This window comes from Hoplias malabaricus, chromosome 12 (assembly GCF_029633855.1).
Source record: "Hoplias malabaricus isolate fHopMal1 chromosome 12, fHopMal1.hap1, whole genome shotgun sequence".
NCBI classification, from domain to species: Eukaryota; Metazoa; Chordata; class Actinopteri; order Characiformes; family Erythrinidae; genus Hoplias; species Hoplias malabaricus.
The window spans coordinates 27,320,283-27,337,682 of NC_089811.1; the positions used below are offsets into that span (position 1 = coordinate 27,320,283).

Genomic DNA, 17,400 nt, shown 5'->3' on the forward strand with positions numbered 1-17,400 from the left:
GCAGTTCTGGACTCTGCCCTCTTTACAACCAAACTGATATGCTAAAATATAAAACTTAGCACCATTTCAAAATATTTATTCCAGAATCTGATGGTATCACCCCTATGCCCACTGGTGATTATGGGCAATGGCACATATGGAATATAGAGACTGGACTGTGATCAAGCTTTAAAGCTAATGACATGCACTTTTAAGTAATGTACTGTTTGCTGTCAGGGATTGCATTTTTTGTCTGTGATGGGGGTTTGTAGGTGAAATGTTGAGATACTGATGTGGTTCGACTCTGCAGAATAATGCTTTTGGTACAATGTACCCCTTCATTTTTTCCACTCTTTAACTGACACTAATACACTTATACATATTTTTCACTCTCAAAGCCATGAAAACTGGCTGACTCCCTTCTTCTGGAAACTGGCACCACAGGCTCTTATTTAGGAGTGAGCCAGCTCTGTATTCAAAGTAATACAAATAAAGTGACTAGAATATGAAAGCTTAAGTCTCAGTGTCTTATCATATTGATAAATAATTTATTGTCTGGGTGATGGTGTGTTTATTGTTTGTTGCATGGGCATTAAAACAAAACAAACAAAACAAAAAACAGCATAATAAAAAAATACTGTGCTAACATGGCATGTGAATAGCGAAAATTGTAAACACCATGGCTAATTATATATTCTCTTCCCAGTACCTCTGTTCCATTATGAAAGGAGACAAAACAGTTTTGTGAATTTGTTTTTAAAAATTACATAAAATCATAAAAAATGGTGCATTGAAAAAAATCTATTTGTAATTTCCATAACATCTTGTCCCATCCACACAAATAAATTTTGATCACAAACAGACAACCCTCAAAGTTCTTGAACCAAAGCCCCAGTAAATCACCACAGTCTCTAAGCTCTTCCTGATTCAGGAAATTGAGTCCCAGTAGAAGTAAAAGCCCCTTCAGAAAACAAAATCTTTGTTTGGAATAGGGGGGACATATGCAAGGGTCACAGGGTCATGTGTTTCTCCGGCGCCTGCTTATGTGCCAGGTAGAGGAAGAGGATGCTGGAGAGAGCACTCACGAGGAAGATCACGTCAAACCAGCGATGATAAAAGTTAAACTGCAGTTCTCCTAAGACCTCAGAGACGATGGAGCGGTATTCCAGAGGCATGCTCATACGCATGAGCAAAACAGATGATACAAAATACATCCCCTTTACGAGGTAAGAAAGGAGGAGGAGGAGCGGTAGGGGGGACAGACAGCAGACAATGAGAGAAGGAGAGAGAAAGAAACTATAAATAAGTAGTTCAATATATTTAAGATATTAATAAAATTAAATAAGTTTAATACATTTGTAGCATTATGGCATTTTAGTGTTGCATTTTACCATGATCTGGGCCAGTACCAGTACTATAACATTGGACGACTTGCTGCTGGAGATTGCATAGAAGAACTGCGCGCGCACACACACACACACACACACACACAATAAAAAATTAAACAACAGCTTTTATGTGACTGCATTCCATACAAATGAAAAAATGTAACCTAAATAAACACATCATGCCCAAAGATTTGGATTAATTTGCTCATCCTGTACGTATCAAGTGAATTATTACTGAGTTTGCTCTCTCTCATTTGCAGGAGGCTTTACAATAGACGCTGGTACATTGCTGAATACATTTGATGACATTCAGCCAAAGAATCAGCAGAGGTCAAGTACTGATCTTCGATGATTAGTTCTGGAACACAAATGCCACTTTTGCACACCCCATATATATATATATTCAATGGTGCTTCATCAGGTTTAGAGAACGTAATTCCAATGCACGTTGATTCTCTAACTGATGCTTGGCACTGGGCATGTCACCATGAACAGGAATTTGTTTTGGAGCTTTGTAGTTTGCGTGGGTATTCATGGTTACCGCTAGCTAGCTAGCTAACTAACTAACTATCTATTTATCATGTCTTATTTAAATGGACACAAATATTTTTTCCATTAACACAAAGGATTAAACAATCACATATGACACTCTACCTTGGTTAGTGTGATTAAAAGACCTCGTATAGAAGTGACAATGATGATTCCCACCAGGATAAAGGAAATGTGCTGAGACCAGAACTTCACCTGTAGGAAGAAGGGTTGAAAATGCATCAACATGCAACATGTCATAATGAAAGGAAAGAGAGGGCCAAAGCAGAAAAATGCAAAAATGACCCAAGGTTAGCGCAATATGAAGCAGAATAAGTAGCTCCTCAAAGGGAAAAACTGGTAAAGAGCAAATTGGGAGCTTCAGGTAGTGGCTAAGGAGTAACAGCAGAGAGTGGGTCTATCTGAATGCTCACCAGTGTTCAGGCTCATGACAATAACATGACAGTAACATGCTGACCACAGTTGATTACATCACCCCAGCATTTTATTCTTTCTTTTGTTTTATACTCTGACACATGGTGTAAATCAGAATAGAAACATAGGTTATAACACACACACACACACATATAAACATATATATATATATATATATATATATATATATATATATATATATATATACACACACACACACACACACACACACACACACACATAGCAATCCCTCGTTTTTCGTGGGGGATGCGTTCCAAGACCACCGGCGAAAAACAAATTTCCGCGAAGTAGAGGAAAGATATTTTTTTATGTATTTAACTGGTATTCGGACTTTTAAAACCCTCCCTGTTACTGTTAACAACCTACCATTTGCATTAAACAGTCATTCGATAATGTTTTTCAGCTGGAACTACATGTGATATCCCACCAGTTTCTATAATAGAGTAATTCGTAAGCTGTGATTTAGCGTAAGTAATTTTCACTTGGATGTGGACATGAACAATACATGTACTGTACGTAAGAAATACTTATAAATTATATATTTTGTCACCTACCGGCCTAGTCTAATACATGTAAATAATAAAAATGCCCCCTTGAAAAAACCTGCAAAGTAGCGAATCTGCGAAAGATGAGCCTCCAGGGATCATATCATCTATAATAATCATATATATATATATATATAAATAATGTATCACCTATAATTCCTGGAGGCTCAGAACTCTGCATTGTGTCTACATCTGTTCAACTGATCTACATCTCTATTTAATATTGACTTTGTATATAAATAAAGTACAGATAAAGAGCTCACATCAAACTGGATTCCCAGATAATTAACTGTGATCTCAATCCCTCTCGTCACTGGATCAGTCTTTCCAACCCGGTCAAAGACTATATTGATTGTGGCCTGAGGAAAACACTTAAGGTTAGTTTATATTATAGACAGCATGATTACCATGGATGTCATATGTCTTATAAACCAAAGTATAAACGTACCATAAATATCTTCCATACACAGTAGATGGAGAAGAAGTACCCTAAAAAGTTAAAGTACTTTCCTTGAAACGTCTTTGAGTATTCTATCCGTTCCTAACACAGACAGACAAAGAATGTGAACATTAAAACATTAATCCATACATCAGTTTAATAGTAACACAGAGAAATAACTAAGAATGATACAAATCCACAAAGAGAATTAAAGGTACCACAGAAAGCAAAATTAGATTCATACTGGCATAGATGAAAAAGGAAAAAGTTGTACATGGAACTAACATATTGCAATCCTCTAACACTGTTGTCTCTTCCATTGGGGAATGTAAAATAACTGATATTCAGGGAGTGCAGACCCAGACACTGTCGAGAGTCGAATATGTGATTTTACTGAGTTGTTAGGGGATATTCCAGCTCAATCAATGATCAATGGGTCATGGCTTACTGTGCTGTAGAACCAATCAACCTGTAAATCAGTTAGGCAGATGATGTTGACAGATTTATCTATTTCATAGTGCATTGTAATTCGCAAATCGTGAAATAAATAAATCATTAAATTATTATTTTTTAAAACTTCTTAAATAATACATTATTAATATGCGTGATTATATAACAATGACAAATATATAATAATTAAGTACATGGGCATATTAAGCTTCTATTTCATTATTAAATCTTTTAATCCAACATTTAACAAATTCATTCCAATTTTAATAATTTAAATATGTTATTATAATTATTTATAAAATAATGTCAACAATATTTTTCATACTGTAGAGGAAGAGCCAAAAGAGAAGGTGCAAGACAGTGTTCTTAGGAGCAATGTCACCATTATTATTATTTAAAAAAAAAAAAAAAAAAAGGAATCACTTACAAAATATTGGTACATACATATTCAGGTAAAATGCCATTTAATGACATATGGCAATTTCTAAACAAAATCTGTACCTTGGTAGCCTGCAGGTCCACTGTCTCCAGAAAAAGCTGCCTACTGAGCTCCTCTAGGGCAACAACCTCCTGCTGGATCAGAGATAAATCTGCAGTTGGAATATTAAGGACCTCCACACCACACTGGAACAGCAGGTTCATTAAAATTTACATCTTGATAATGAATGTGAATACTAAATATTCATTTAACCCACATACTGTCATAAAGCTGTAAATGAGCTGAGTGAAAAGGTCCTCCTGAAACGAAAACCTCTAACATTCATATTATTCAAAAGATTAAATTAAATCTGAAGTGACAAAGAAGGCAAAACATTCTAGGCTGCATTTGTGCTCCAGATAAGACCTGTCAATTAGCAGCTGTCCTCTGGTTAAAGAACACACTTAGCACTACAGTTTTAAATTTAATTTAATGGGTTTTAGATTCAGAGAAACTAAACAATTTAGTAAACACACATATCTTAAAGCAAAGGATACTCTCACTGCCTGAAGCTGAGGAGGTAACACTCTTGAGCATCCCCCAGAAGCCAGTCTGTTTATTTTGGTCCTCTCCTCGCTGATACATCTGCCTCCTTGTCATGGCCATCCTAAATGCACACAAGCATTAGTTATTAGAGACAGTAGTTTTAAATGAAACAGCATCTCTATCATCATTTACAAAGATGCTAAAAACTAGTGTATATATTTTTGTACTCTGATATAGCTAGACCTGACACAATAGTCATTTATGTGTTCAACATATTGTCCCAGAAATAATTATGATAAAGATGCAAGATTCCTTTGGAGAGCATCGAGCTTCGGCGTACATACGAGCTGCCATCTAGTTGTGAACGATATTATTATTATTTTAAGACCATTATCTACAACAGGTACAATGATGATGATATAATGACAAAATAATGCAATAACATCCCCTTAAAGAGCAATGCAATTTTAGCAAAAACAGTCATTAAAAATATTTAGACAGTGGAATTAAAATACAAAAAATTTAATATCATAAATAAATGAAACAAATAAAGCCACTGTTTTCGAATAAATCAACACAATGGCTCAAGAACAGAGAGACTAGAGAAAAACAGAGAACAGAAAATAACAAGTGGTTAAAATATCGATGACCTTCAATCTTATGTAAACAAACCTGCATGTAAACACTAGGGGCAATATAGAGGCCAGCAAAAAGTATTATATAATAGATTCTTTCCAGTATTTAGTTGAAAAGCCTAATCGGTTTGACTTGCATCTCAGTTGTTTCAGAACAAAATAATTCCATGACTTGTTCTAGCAATTTGAGCGCTTCTGCCAAAAATTAAACTAAGGGCAAAATGTATTCTGTCTCTCTTGGCTACCCTCTACCTTCATAACTCACCTCTTCTTCTTACTGACGATCATGTCCATGGTCTGGAGTAGCCGTCTCTCCAAAGCCAGTATGTCACTGTCTGTCACATTCCTAGAAAGATTCAAGACAAATAACCCAAACAATTTCTTCGTGCTTCTTACCTAAACTACATGTGCTAAATCTTGTAGGCAACTGAACACACAAAGCTTGTATAATCTCCCCACCCCCCACCCCCCTGCTACATATGACTTTATGGTCACCTAACATTAATAGAGCACTTTTCTTAAATAATGGAACTCCATTCAATACTTTAGGGATGAGCAGGAATAACATTAGTGATCTAAAATACATAATATAACAAGAGTACTTGACCTTACTAATGTCACTGAGTGCCATTAAACCCTCACAGGAAGATTATAACATCTAATTCTACTGACTTCCTAGAATAGCAGAAGCTGTTACTGCAGCAAAGTAGGGCAAGCTGTTAATATCCTTAATTTCAAAATATAAATATAAAAATAATAGCTGAGCACAATATTTTGACCTAATAATGTCTATATATGTATAAATGTATATGTTTTCTCACAGTAAATGCCTGAAGTTTGCACCTTTACCTGAGAAAATAGGACATGTAAGTGTATGGGCAGTTCACAGCACCAAAACCAGACAGCAGAGCCATGAGTGTCACACCAATTACACCCACCCGACTGATGAGCTGCTCTATGGAGAGAATGCCTGAGGAAGGCAGGACGGAAGAAGAGAGAAACAGCCATGAACACAATGTAAAGAACACCCACCATTTTGCCTTATATATAATCATAAAGTATTCTGACACTTATTCTTACCATGTTTTGGACTCAGTATAGGAAAAGGGTCTCCAAGTTTCCAGAAAAAATACATGAAGGTAAACCAAACAACACAAGCAAAGAGCAGCCTCTGTCTCTGCACTTTAAGATACAAAACAAAACTCTGTTAAGATGTGCATACCTTGAAAGGGAAATCCAACTATTACTATGAATCATGATGACAGATAAAATTACCAGCAACTTACACAAACGTATATTGCTGACCACAAAGTAGCCAATGTAGAAAGGCACCACAAAAATTAGGACTAGCAGTATAACATATAAATTCAGCTTCCAGTGAAAATATCTGGACCTGTAAAAGAGAATAAATTTTGTGACCTCATGACAAATACGTTACTTCAAAAAATGACTGCATTTACAGGTCACTTACGTGCTACTTAAGGCGCCGAGGATTTCAAAGATGATGAGTTCAAACATAGTACAGGAAAACGCAAACGTGACAGAGAATACAACTTGCACTACATACTGACGCACCTACAGAGAGATATAAGAAACTTTACTTGTTGATATTTATGGCAAGTGTAAAGCAGTAATTGTACCATATTCTGTGTAGCTGTAGAAACACCATGACATGATGTTACTCATTATTAGTTTAGTTGTAACTAAAAATACTGCGCAATAATGGGGATTGCCTGAGAAATATAAATTATTTTAACATATTCTTCCTGCAAGTGTTCAGGCTTCTCAAAAAATATAGTAAAATATCTTTAAATACAAAATAACCTCTTCAGTAAAAATCAGGTTTTAAAATTAACATGTTTGTGTGACTTTGTTTTTACGCTAGAAGATGAATCATGAGCAAATTAAGCATAGAACATGTGGGGGCAGGAATAAATTGCATTTTCATATATCCCCATGTGCTGAATAGAGGCAAAGCTGTAGAAATATAGGTGCACCTCAATAAATTAGAATAATATCAGAAAGTTTATTTCAGTAATTCAATTCAAAAGTGAAACTCTAAAAGTGAAAACTATTATACAGATGCATTACTAACAGAGCGATCTATTTCAGTCGTGTATTTCTTTTAATGTTGATGATTATGGCTTACAGCCAGTGTAAACCCAAAAGTCATTATCTCAAAAAATTAGAATAATCAACACAAAACTCCTCCAAAGTTTTCTTAAGCCTTTATAGTGATCCCTTAGTCTGGTTCAGTAGGCTACACAATCATGGGGAAGAGTGCTGACTTGACAGATGTCCAGAAGGCAGTCATTGACACCCTCCTGCTGTATCCAAGCATATTAATGGTAAGTTGAGTAGAAGGAAAAAGTGTGGTAGATAACGCTACACAAGCAACAGAGAAAACCACAGCCTTGAAAGTATTGTCAAGAAAAGGCCATTCAGAAATTTGGGGGAGATTCATAAAGAGTGCACTGCTGCTGGTCAGTGCTTCAACAGCCACCACACACAGACGTGTGCAGGACATGGGCTACAACTGTCACATCCTTTGTGTCAAGCCACTCATGACCCAGAGACATGACAGAAGCGTCTCACCTGGGCAAAGGAGAAAGGACTGGACTGTTGCTCAGTGTCCAAAGTCTTGTTTTCAGATGAAAGTAAATTTCACATTTCAAGGCCCAGAGTCTGGAGGAAGAGTGGAGAGGCACACAATCCAAGCTGCTTGAGTCTAGTGTGAAGTTTCCACAATCAGTGATGGTTTGGAGAGCCATGTCATCTGCTGGTGTTGGTCCACTGTGTTATATCAAGTCCAAAGTCAGTGCAGCCGTCTACCAGGACATTTTAGAGCACTTCATGCTTCCCTCTGCTGCCGAGCTTTATGGAGATGCGGATTTAATTTTTCAGCAAGACTTGGCACCTGTCCACACTGCCAAAAGTACCAATACCTGGTTTAATAACGGCAGTATCACTGTGCTTGATTGGTCAGCCTGACCTAAACCCCATAGAGAATCTATGGACTATTGTCAAGAGGAAGATGAGACACCAGACCCAACAATGCAGATGACCTGAAGACGGCTATCAAAGCAACCTGGGATTCCCTAACACCTCAGCAGTCATGCCGCATTGATGCAGTAATTCATGCAAAAAGAGCCCCAACCAAGAACTGAGTGCATGTACTGTACATACTTTTCAGCAGGCCAATATTTCTATATTAAAAATCATTTTTTAAATCGGTATCACATAATATTCAAATTTTCTGAGATAATGTCTTCTGGGTTTTCATTCCATATTCATCAATATCAAAAGAAACAAACACTTGAAATAGATCACTCTGTCTGTAATGAATCTATATATGAGTTACACGTTTTGAAATTAATTACTGAAATAATCTAATTTACTGAAATGTACCTGTACATCTTATACACTTAACGCATAAGGATATTTCTTTTCTTGGAAATATATACTAAAGTTTTCATTTTGAAGAAATGAAGGAGAGAGTTTGGGGGTTTAATCAACGAACATATGGGAACTAGATGAGCAGCTAGGTGCTTCACAACAAAGTACGGAAGGGGAAAGTTAGGACGCACAATGATATGGTAATATTGATGTGCATAGATATTTGCAAGCAAATAATTATTTAGGCCACTATGCTAAAATGTTGGCCTTTTATTCGTTACACTGCATTGACACTAATGGTAGTGTATAATACCTCGTAATCTTTAAACAACTGCCGCATAAAAAAGAGCCAACCGAACCCGAAAAACAGCACCTGTGAAGAGAGAAGAGCCACTGTTTGTTTTAATAATAATAATCAGCTAATAAACAAACTGGCTAAGCTCAATCCTTAAAGAAAGGTAGGTGGTGTTGGTAAAATAAACCTTTGTATACAGTTACTGTTAGGCATTAGCTTTCAGTGCAAGAAAGACCACTGACCTGAGAGCTGAACATAATCACTGAATCTACAAAGAAAGACATTGTGGCTACACTGTCAGTCCTTTATATATCTGTAAACACTGAGTGTCATTGGTCAAATAAATAGGTTAGTGCTGTTTCCAGTGCGGAGCTCATAGCGTACAGCGTATTCATTTCACACTGAACTTCTTCCGTCGCACAGTGGCGTCAGCAGTCTCCCGCCACTCAGCAGAACCGACACGAAGGGCTGCGTCTCGAATCTCCCCGTGCTCCCTCTGTAGTGCACTACTTATGTCAAGGGATAACAGGTTTTGTACTCGAATAGTGTATTATGTTTCTTACACAAACCTTTTAAATTCATTCATAATTTATAATATAATAATAGTCACTTCCTTGTAGCCCAGGGCCACTTGAGCTAGCTGAGGTGATCTCTGGGACCCATGGGCTTCCTCCTTCAGTCAGCAGTCTATAGAGGATGGGGGGTCCTTGGTCAGCTTTTGGGCAGGGCTAGTGGGACCACCAACTGCTGGTATACTCCACTCATTTTAGCAGGAGAGGCTAGTTCATTATCTGTAACCACTTATCCATTTCAGGGTCACGGTGGGTCTGGAGCCTACCTGGAATCATTGGGCGCAAGGCAGGCAATCAATCCTTCACAGGGCAACACACACACACACTTACGGACACTTTTGTGTCACAAATCCACCTACCAATGTGTGTTTTTGGACTGTGGGAGGAAACCGTAATTTTGATGATTTTTAAAGTGCACATCACACACTTTAAACACTGTGTGTGATGTGCACTATCATTATAACTGACCATACATACTTCAGAGTTAAAAATGGCTAAACTCTGTTCAAAATGTTAAGCTGGATAGTTTAGATCAGTGGTCACCAAAATCATGATAAATCCTAATAAGGTAAATACTCTAATAATACATTGTTTATATATATATATATATATGTGTGTGTGTGTGTGTGTGTGTAACTGCTTATTGTAAACTGCACCAGAGGAAAACAAATTTACTATGAAAAACACATAAAAACACTCAAAACGTGGGTCTGAGCATACGTAGTTTGTCAGAACACCTGTTTAGCAAATGCAGACAGTGTAGCACCACAGCCAAAACTCAGTAAGTAAACAGTGTCATTTAATGTTATTGGAGGTGATGGGGACATATACAGCTATGCAAGGTGATCACACGTAAGATTGGTGACCACGGGTTTAGATGATGCACTGCCGCCACTTCTGGTCATGCTTACAGCTGTTATACACACGTCATTGTCTCGGTTTCTCTTTTAGTTTTCTTTCTAACGTAGCGTTGCAACGTTGGTTACGAACGAACAGCAGGGGGCGACAACATTTCGGACAAGAATCAGGATGAAACGGTGCTGTTGATTTTGAAAAACATTTTTTAAAAAGATAATTTTGCATAATAAACATTTCATATTACATTTAAATATCTAGTATGCTGCATATTATTTAAAGATGTACTTTGAGTATTTTCAGATTAAGATTTTTTTACAGAGATTCAGGGTCGAATTTAATACACACATTTAATACACACATTTAATACGCACATTTTGTTAAAAGAAATTGAATAATTGTAGTGATCTGTTTTGTAATCTGCATGTATTCACTGATTCAATATTACAAGCTATTAAGATATATGTTTTGTGTCATATTCTACACTAGATGTGAAGCAGAGAGTGACAGGGGTTTACCACTGTGTTACATCATCATTCCTTTCAATCCTTTTATTAAAACTTCCACCTTAGTGATGCCCAAAAGATAAAAATGGGTTCTGGGTGGATTGGTACATGTTATAAGTGAGACCTAGGTGGGCTGCTGATATTGGATGTGGGCAGGCCCAGTAACTCTTTCTCTATTTATATCTCTATACTCTCCATAGTGGATTATCTTCATTTAGTGGGATTTTTATAGTTCAGGTGAGCAGCAACCATACAACTCCCTGTATAACATATCCTGGTCACATCACTGAATGTGGAGCCAACAATTAAATCTTGGTTGAGATTTGTGGGTAGCTGTGCTTCTGTATTAGTCCCATACAGGTGAATTAAAGTGGTAGATAATTGAATGGGGCGTAGATTAAAAAAACAAAAACAAAACAACAACAACAGTCAGCTGTACAACATTATAAGGCCTTGGGGTGCATTTTACAAGTTGGCCATATGTTTTCAGATGGAGACAACGTTAGATTGCAGACCTATCTAGCACCTGCATTTCATCCAGAAGATGCTCCTCAAAATGTTAAAGCCAGAGTAAGTGATTTGTTTTATAACTAGTTTAGTTATATTTTGTTTCCAAAAAACGATGCTTGATGAAACCAGAGGGCAAAGCAGAGTAAACATAGGTGTAGTTGTAGGTGGGTGCTTTTCTTACATGTAATTGAGACATGAGGTAGGTCAGCGTAAAAGTGAGGCACTGCACACATCTCTATTTATTTCTATCAAGATGTGATGGTCCTGTGTTTTTTTTTATGGTTTTGAATGAGGGCTCACTGTAAAAGATGGAATGTGTTTGGTTGGGATTTTTTTTTTCTTTTTCAAAAACGATGATTTCTACAAAATGACCTACTCCATAATTACTGATGCTTTCACAGTCATGCAAGTAACATGCCATTAATGCTATTATTATTATTATTATTACTAATTATTATTATTGGGCAGCAGGTAGTGTCACAGTCACACAGCTTCAGGGACCTGGAGGTTGTGGGTTCGATTCCCGCTCCGGGTGACTGTCTGTGAGGAGTGTGGTGTGTTCTCCCTGTGTTCGCGCGGGTTTCCTCCAGGTGCTCCGGTTTCCACCCACAGTCCAAAAAACTCACGTTGGTAGGTGGATTGGTGACTCAAAAGTGTCTGTAGGTGTGAGTGTGTGAGTAAATGATTCCAGGTAGGTTCTGGACCCACTGCGACCCTAAACTGGATAAGCGGTTACAGATAATGAATGATATTATTATTGCTTTTAAACTTCAGACTGGTAAAAATTTGGATAGTAATTTTTTGGACATTTTTGGACAATACAACGTCCATTAAATTATATACACAGTTCAGAAGCCTTCAGGTAAACATTTCAATAGTCCATTGCATTTCAAATTAGATTAGTCTTTTTTTTCTTAATTTGTGGATGCAGTGACATTTATTAACAGATTTCTAGGACCAAACTGTAGATTTTTTCAGCCTTGTCCTTTATGCACATGTGATTTATGTGGTATCTCAGAATTGTTTGATTGTACTATGCACCACAGAGGCTGAAACTCTTGAAATCCTTGAAACTGCTCAGTGAGGAATGTTTGTAAGATACACTTGTGCATTATTTGGAAAATCGGCAAGCCTTAACTTATTCATAACGGCTCCTTTTTCTTGAGCATGTTTGATTTTTGGCATTTATGTTCCACTTGTTTATTAGGCATTTCATGCATCAATTTCAAGATGATGATGCATTTACAAAAAGGTCTTTAGTCTTAAACTCATCCACACATTTACTTACACACACACTCATGAAGGCTTTTGCACACCCAGAAGATGGAGGAAACCCGCAAAGAAAAAGGGAGAACTCTGCAAACTCTTCAAAGACAGTTATCTGAGGGAGGGATTGAAAAAGACAATGGAGCTGTGTGACAACCACACTACCGGTTGCACCACCATGCTGCCAGCCGACAGCAGATTTTAAGTTTGTTGAGTTTGTTCTCATGGAGGTAAACACAGTGTTGGGGAATGAGTGTGTTATTATAGAGAGAGGATTTGGAATTTAATTTAAAAATATTATAAGTATTGCCTATGAGAGCTTTTTTTTCAGTCCTTACTTTTTATGCTCCATAGTGACCCTTAATTAAAGGTTACAGAAATAGATCAGCTTCCAGCCAAACACTGCACTTTCAGGAACTAAACATTCTCTCATTTGTAATGATCAGCTCACTTCATGTGTCTCTCTAATGAGAAGCTGGTGGTTGTCCCAGACTACACTGTTACAATCTGAGGTCAAATTCAAACTGTATGTTTCTACTATTGACCTTCTGTTTGAGCTCCTTGCGTATAGATATAGGGCACTTTACCCTAACTGCCTTTTTAGCTAAAGTAATGATGACTGCAGAAAACAGAAACATACCCTGTGTATAATCAAAATTACATCAGTGTTATTTTATTGCCCAAGTATCCACACATTCTTTTTAATATGTGCATAGCTATTCAAAGGGACATAATATAGAACTTTTTCCACAATTTAGTACATTCTCTGGGGTCTTAATGAAAGGTCTGTCATATGCTTTTGTCAGAGTACCACAAGCATCAAACAACACAGTACCATTCTCCCACTGTCTGAATAACCCTGTTCAGAATAAAAAAATTCAGCAACGTTTTCTTTAAATAAGAATGAGCTGCAGCTCAGTTCAGTACGAGGAGCACAGGAATGTGGAAAGGGGTGAGGAGCAGAGCTTTTGGGTTTTAGCCAATTTCAATTAGTTATCTTTCTCTTTGTCTTTGGATTTTCACCTAATTTACATACATAGAGAAACATTCAAGTTAAAGAAACAAAGAGAATTACAGAGCCTGTTAATGTGTAAGGGTGTAGGTGCACAGGTCTGTAACATGTTTTTAGCTTCCAAATGATTGAAGGAGCTTTTTAACTGATGCTGAGTTATCATTTAATGTTTGACAGGTTTAAACCTAACCTGGATTTTTATAACTATATAGACCCTACAATAAAGTGATTGGTTTTCAAACTGCCAACCAGCAAAAGTGGGACTGCAATTAAAGATAGTCTAGCTAAATGTTAGTTCCACCATTTTAAATTATTTATTGGCTTGTGTGTATGAGAGAGAGAGAGAGAGAGAGAGAGAGAGAGAGAGAGAGTGTTAAGAGTGTGTTTTATTATTAATGTAGATGTCTCTTGAGAATAACAACACATATGAGGAAAAGAACATGGCTAAAACTGTCTGAGAGCTGTCCTCACACATCTGTCCCAAAGGGCCGTCCTCAAACTAACTGCTGTTTTATATTTAGCCTGTGGAACTGTGCTGAATCCACAGATGAAGGAATGGACTCTAAACCTGAGCAGCACTAGATTTATTTATGTTCCAGTTGTGTTTCAAATGAATAATTTATGAAGTCATTCTCAAATTTTGCAGTCAGCAGTGTTCTCTGATAATTGTTTTATAGGTTATGAAACATTTTCATGAGACCTGCTACAGTATGTATCAGAAATGTGATACTAAACCTACTTTAAAAATAGCTGTCTCCATGTGGGGGACCCACTCTACTGAGCATAAACTGCTTCATTCAGTGAATTAAAACTAACTCTATTCTTCCACAACAAGTAATGTCACTGTCACACAGCTCTAGGGTCCTGGGGTTCTTGGTTAGATCTTTGCTTCAGGTCAGTGTCTGAAAGAATGTGGGGTTATGGTGTTCTTCTGTGTTTAAAGGTGCTGACGTGTTGGTAGGTGGATTGGCTATCCTAAATTGTTTGAATGAGTGTGAATGGGTGAATGTGTGATGAAACTTTGATGGACTTGCACCCTGCTAAGCTCTCAGTGATTCTGGGTAGGCTCTGGTCCCTAACTGGGAGGAAGCAGTTACAGAAGGTGAACAGATACATTAATGATAATAAATAATCACTTTCATAAAAACCGTTTGCTAATTTTGGTGATTAAAATATACTTTTAGTGAAATTCTTTGTATTAAACATTCAGCCTTCAGCTCATTTTAACATTAATGTAATATTAGTTTCTGAATCACAGTACAGATACTCCTGGGACTACACATGGTGTCAGTGTGGTGTCTTTTTTGTATTGCACACTGTGTTATTATGTCATCTTGAAAATCTGACAATAAGAAGTGAGAGAACAATAGGAGTTAATGGATAATGTTCTTGTTTACTGTTTCCCTGTAGAAAAAGCAGGCATCTGGAAGGTTACTGGGCATGTGTGAGTGTGTGTGTGTGTGTGTGTGTGTGTGTGTCAGAGAGAGAGAGAGAGAGAGAGAGAGATTATTTGTTGTCTTTGTTGGAATTCCAGGAAATGATAATGTCTCACATGGTAAAGAACCTTATAGATGAATTGCCCTTGACAAGCTTCCAGGTAATCTGCCATTTAGTATTTGAAAGAGATGGACTATTACTTTCCATTGGACTCTTGGTGCAATGGTAAGCACGTGTCTCCTGTACTGAACTAAAAGTCAACAAAACTGAAGGTACATGGTTTTAATTAGACAGAGGTGATAGGTGATATATAGAGGGCAGTTAAAACAGTCAGTAAGTAAAAATTACAAATTTTTTTTAGGATCTATTTTTGAAGAGATGAAATATAACATAATCCACTTGGAAATGGAACGGGAAAGTCAAAGGAAACCGTTTCCAAGCCTTAAGTTTATAAATCTCGAATGTTTTAGAGTAAATGTAACTCCTTAAAACAGCTAAACCACCTAAAAAGACCTTGCAGACCACCAAAACTGTCTTTGAGAGATGGGGAAATCTTTCAACTTTTGCTTCTAAAGGTCCATTAAATGTTTGGTCCATCTTTCCCTTAGAAAAAAATGTAACAGCATGGGTCTGAATGGATGTGTAGTTTAACAAAGCTTCATTGATTGATTTCTTTCAGGGTATTTTTTTCAAAGCTGTAGGGCTGCTGAGTTTAAATAGATTAACTGTTATTTTCTCTGAATCTTTGCAGTCAAACAAAGATAGGAATAAAAATGTTGCATTTTGTGTGTGTGTGTGTGTGAGAGAGAGAGAGAGAGAGAGAGAGAGACAGAGAGAAAGACAGTCTGAGTGTGTGTAGGTTTGTCCATGTGTTTGTGTATGTGTGGGAGGAAGCAGCTGTCAAAAACAATCTCTGTCAGGATCGTCCTCTGTGAAAGCTAAGGCTAAAGCAAGCCTCTCCAAAACAAGCTCTCTTCAAAGGCACCTGCACATAACTACACAGTCATGTTTTATTCCCTGAATACACTTAAGGCATTGATATACCGTTTATTTTGGGGAATTATATCTGCATGGCAGTTCAACAGCATGATCTACCTAATACTGTACACTATCTCTTTACTTGAAGAGCCCTATAATTAAGATAATACACATAAGACAGTTTGTAAAATAAAGATGATGACTGCAGCAAATCTTGGATTTGGGTACGTTTTAAAACTGTTTTGCCCTCTGTATCAAGAAATACAAATTAAACTCATCCCAAGCTCATCTCACATTGTCCAAAAGTTAAAACTGACTGCTGTGGTCACAGGAGTTCCCGCTTCAAACAGTTAACAAAGACAGAGACCATTTTGACTCTTATCTGACAGAAATCTACATTTGTCATGGTATGATGGTACACCAGTGTCCATGGCATGGGAGCCTTGCATATGTGTGAATGTACCAATGATGAGGAGGCATACAGGACATTTGGATTTTAGGGACATGTGCTGTCATAAAGTGACATCACTTCCTGTGAAGTCTGTGGTTATTTTAGTGAAACTGCGCCAGGCATGGCTTCGTAGACACAGACAGCGTGTGTTTGAATGACCTGCCTCCTGTCCAGATCCTATGATCTCCTATGGCCTATGTCGTGAAGAGAAGATTTAGACTGTTGATTTAGATTTAGACATGGACTGCTGAGCAGCTGAAGGTTTGCATTAAGCCAGAATGGGAAATATTTCACATGCAAAATTGCAACTGTTTTTATCCTCGGTTCCTAAATGAATATACAGTGTAATTAAAGTGATGTAACACAGTGGTAAACAGATTTATTATGGACACTAGAAAGTGGTGCTCCTGTATTTTTTACTGAACTTGGTGAGAATGCCAGCTTTGCTATCTTGACGCTCACAACGATTTCAGTGCCTGAGTTGTCATGTAATCTAATAAAGGGCACTGCATGCCACTGAATTATTATCACAGATTTCACTGCATATTTCTGGTTCAGCATCATAGAAAAGATATAATACTGATTTAATAAGCAAACGTGATCCTTCAGCATCAAGCGACCTATAAATAGTAGTGCTTTGGGGCCTATTGAAAATGATTTTTGTGCTTTCTCAGCCATCATAATAGGTTCTGTTTGTTTGTGTGTGTGTGTGTGTGTGTGTGTGTGTGTGTGTATGTG

At 37.2% G+C, this 17,400-nt stretch overlaps 1 protein-coding gene across 1 annotated transcript; it reads right to left on the reverse strand.

Annotated features, from left to right (window-relative positions):
• Positions 1-167: 167 nt before the first annotated feature.
• On the reverse strand, positions 168-9,487 carry si:ch73-390b10.2 (Golgi pH regulator). Its single transcript, XM_066686349.1, has 14 exons — positions 9,318-9,487; positions 9,094-9,153; positions 6,856-6,959; positions 6,671-6,777; positions 6,465-6,566; positions 6,234-6,354; positions 5,650-5,730; positions 4,761-4,870; positions 4,287-4,375; positions 3,345-3,437; positions 3,160-3,255; positions 2,022-2,111; positions 1,371-1,436; positions 168-1,196 (listed from the first exon to the last, which is right to left on the reverse strand). Exons 1-14 carry the CDS (start codon positions 9,357-9,359, stop codon positions 990-992), a joined length of 1,368 nt encoding a protein of 455 aa, XP_066542446.1. The 5' UTR covers positions 9,360-9,487; the 3' UTR covers positions 168-989.
• Positions 9,488-17,400: the final 7,913 nt, after the last annotated feature.

Excerpts from the sequence above, each read along its gene's own strand:
- si:ch73-390b10.2 (XM_066686349.1), bottom strand. The coding sequence starts at position 9,359 with ATGTCTTTCTTTGTAGATTCAGTGATTATGTTCAGCTCTCAG. Across the intron at positions 4,871-5,649 it reads ATCGTCAGTAAGAAGAAGAG|GATGGCCATGACAAGGAGGC; the intron begins GTGAGTTATGAA and ends GTGTGCATTTAG. Across the intron at positions 3,438-4,286 it reads TGGACCTGCAGGCTACCAAG|GAACGGATAGAATACTCAAA; the intron begins GTACAGATTTTG and ends TGTCTGTGTTAG.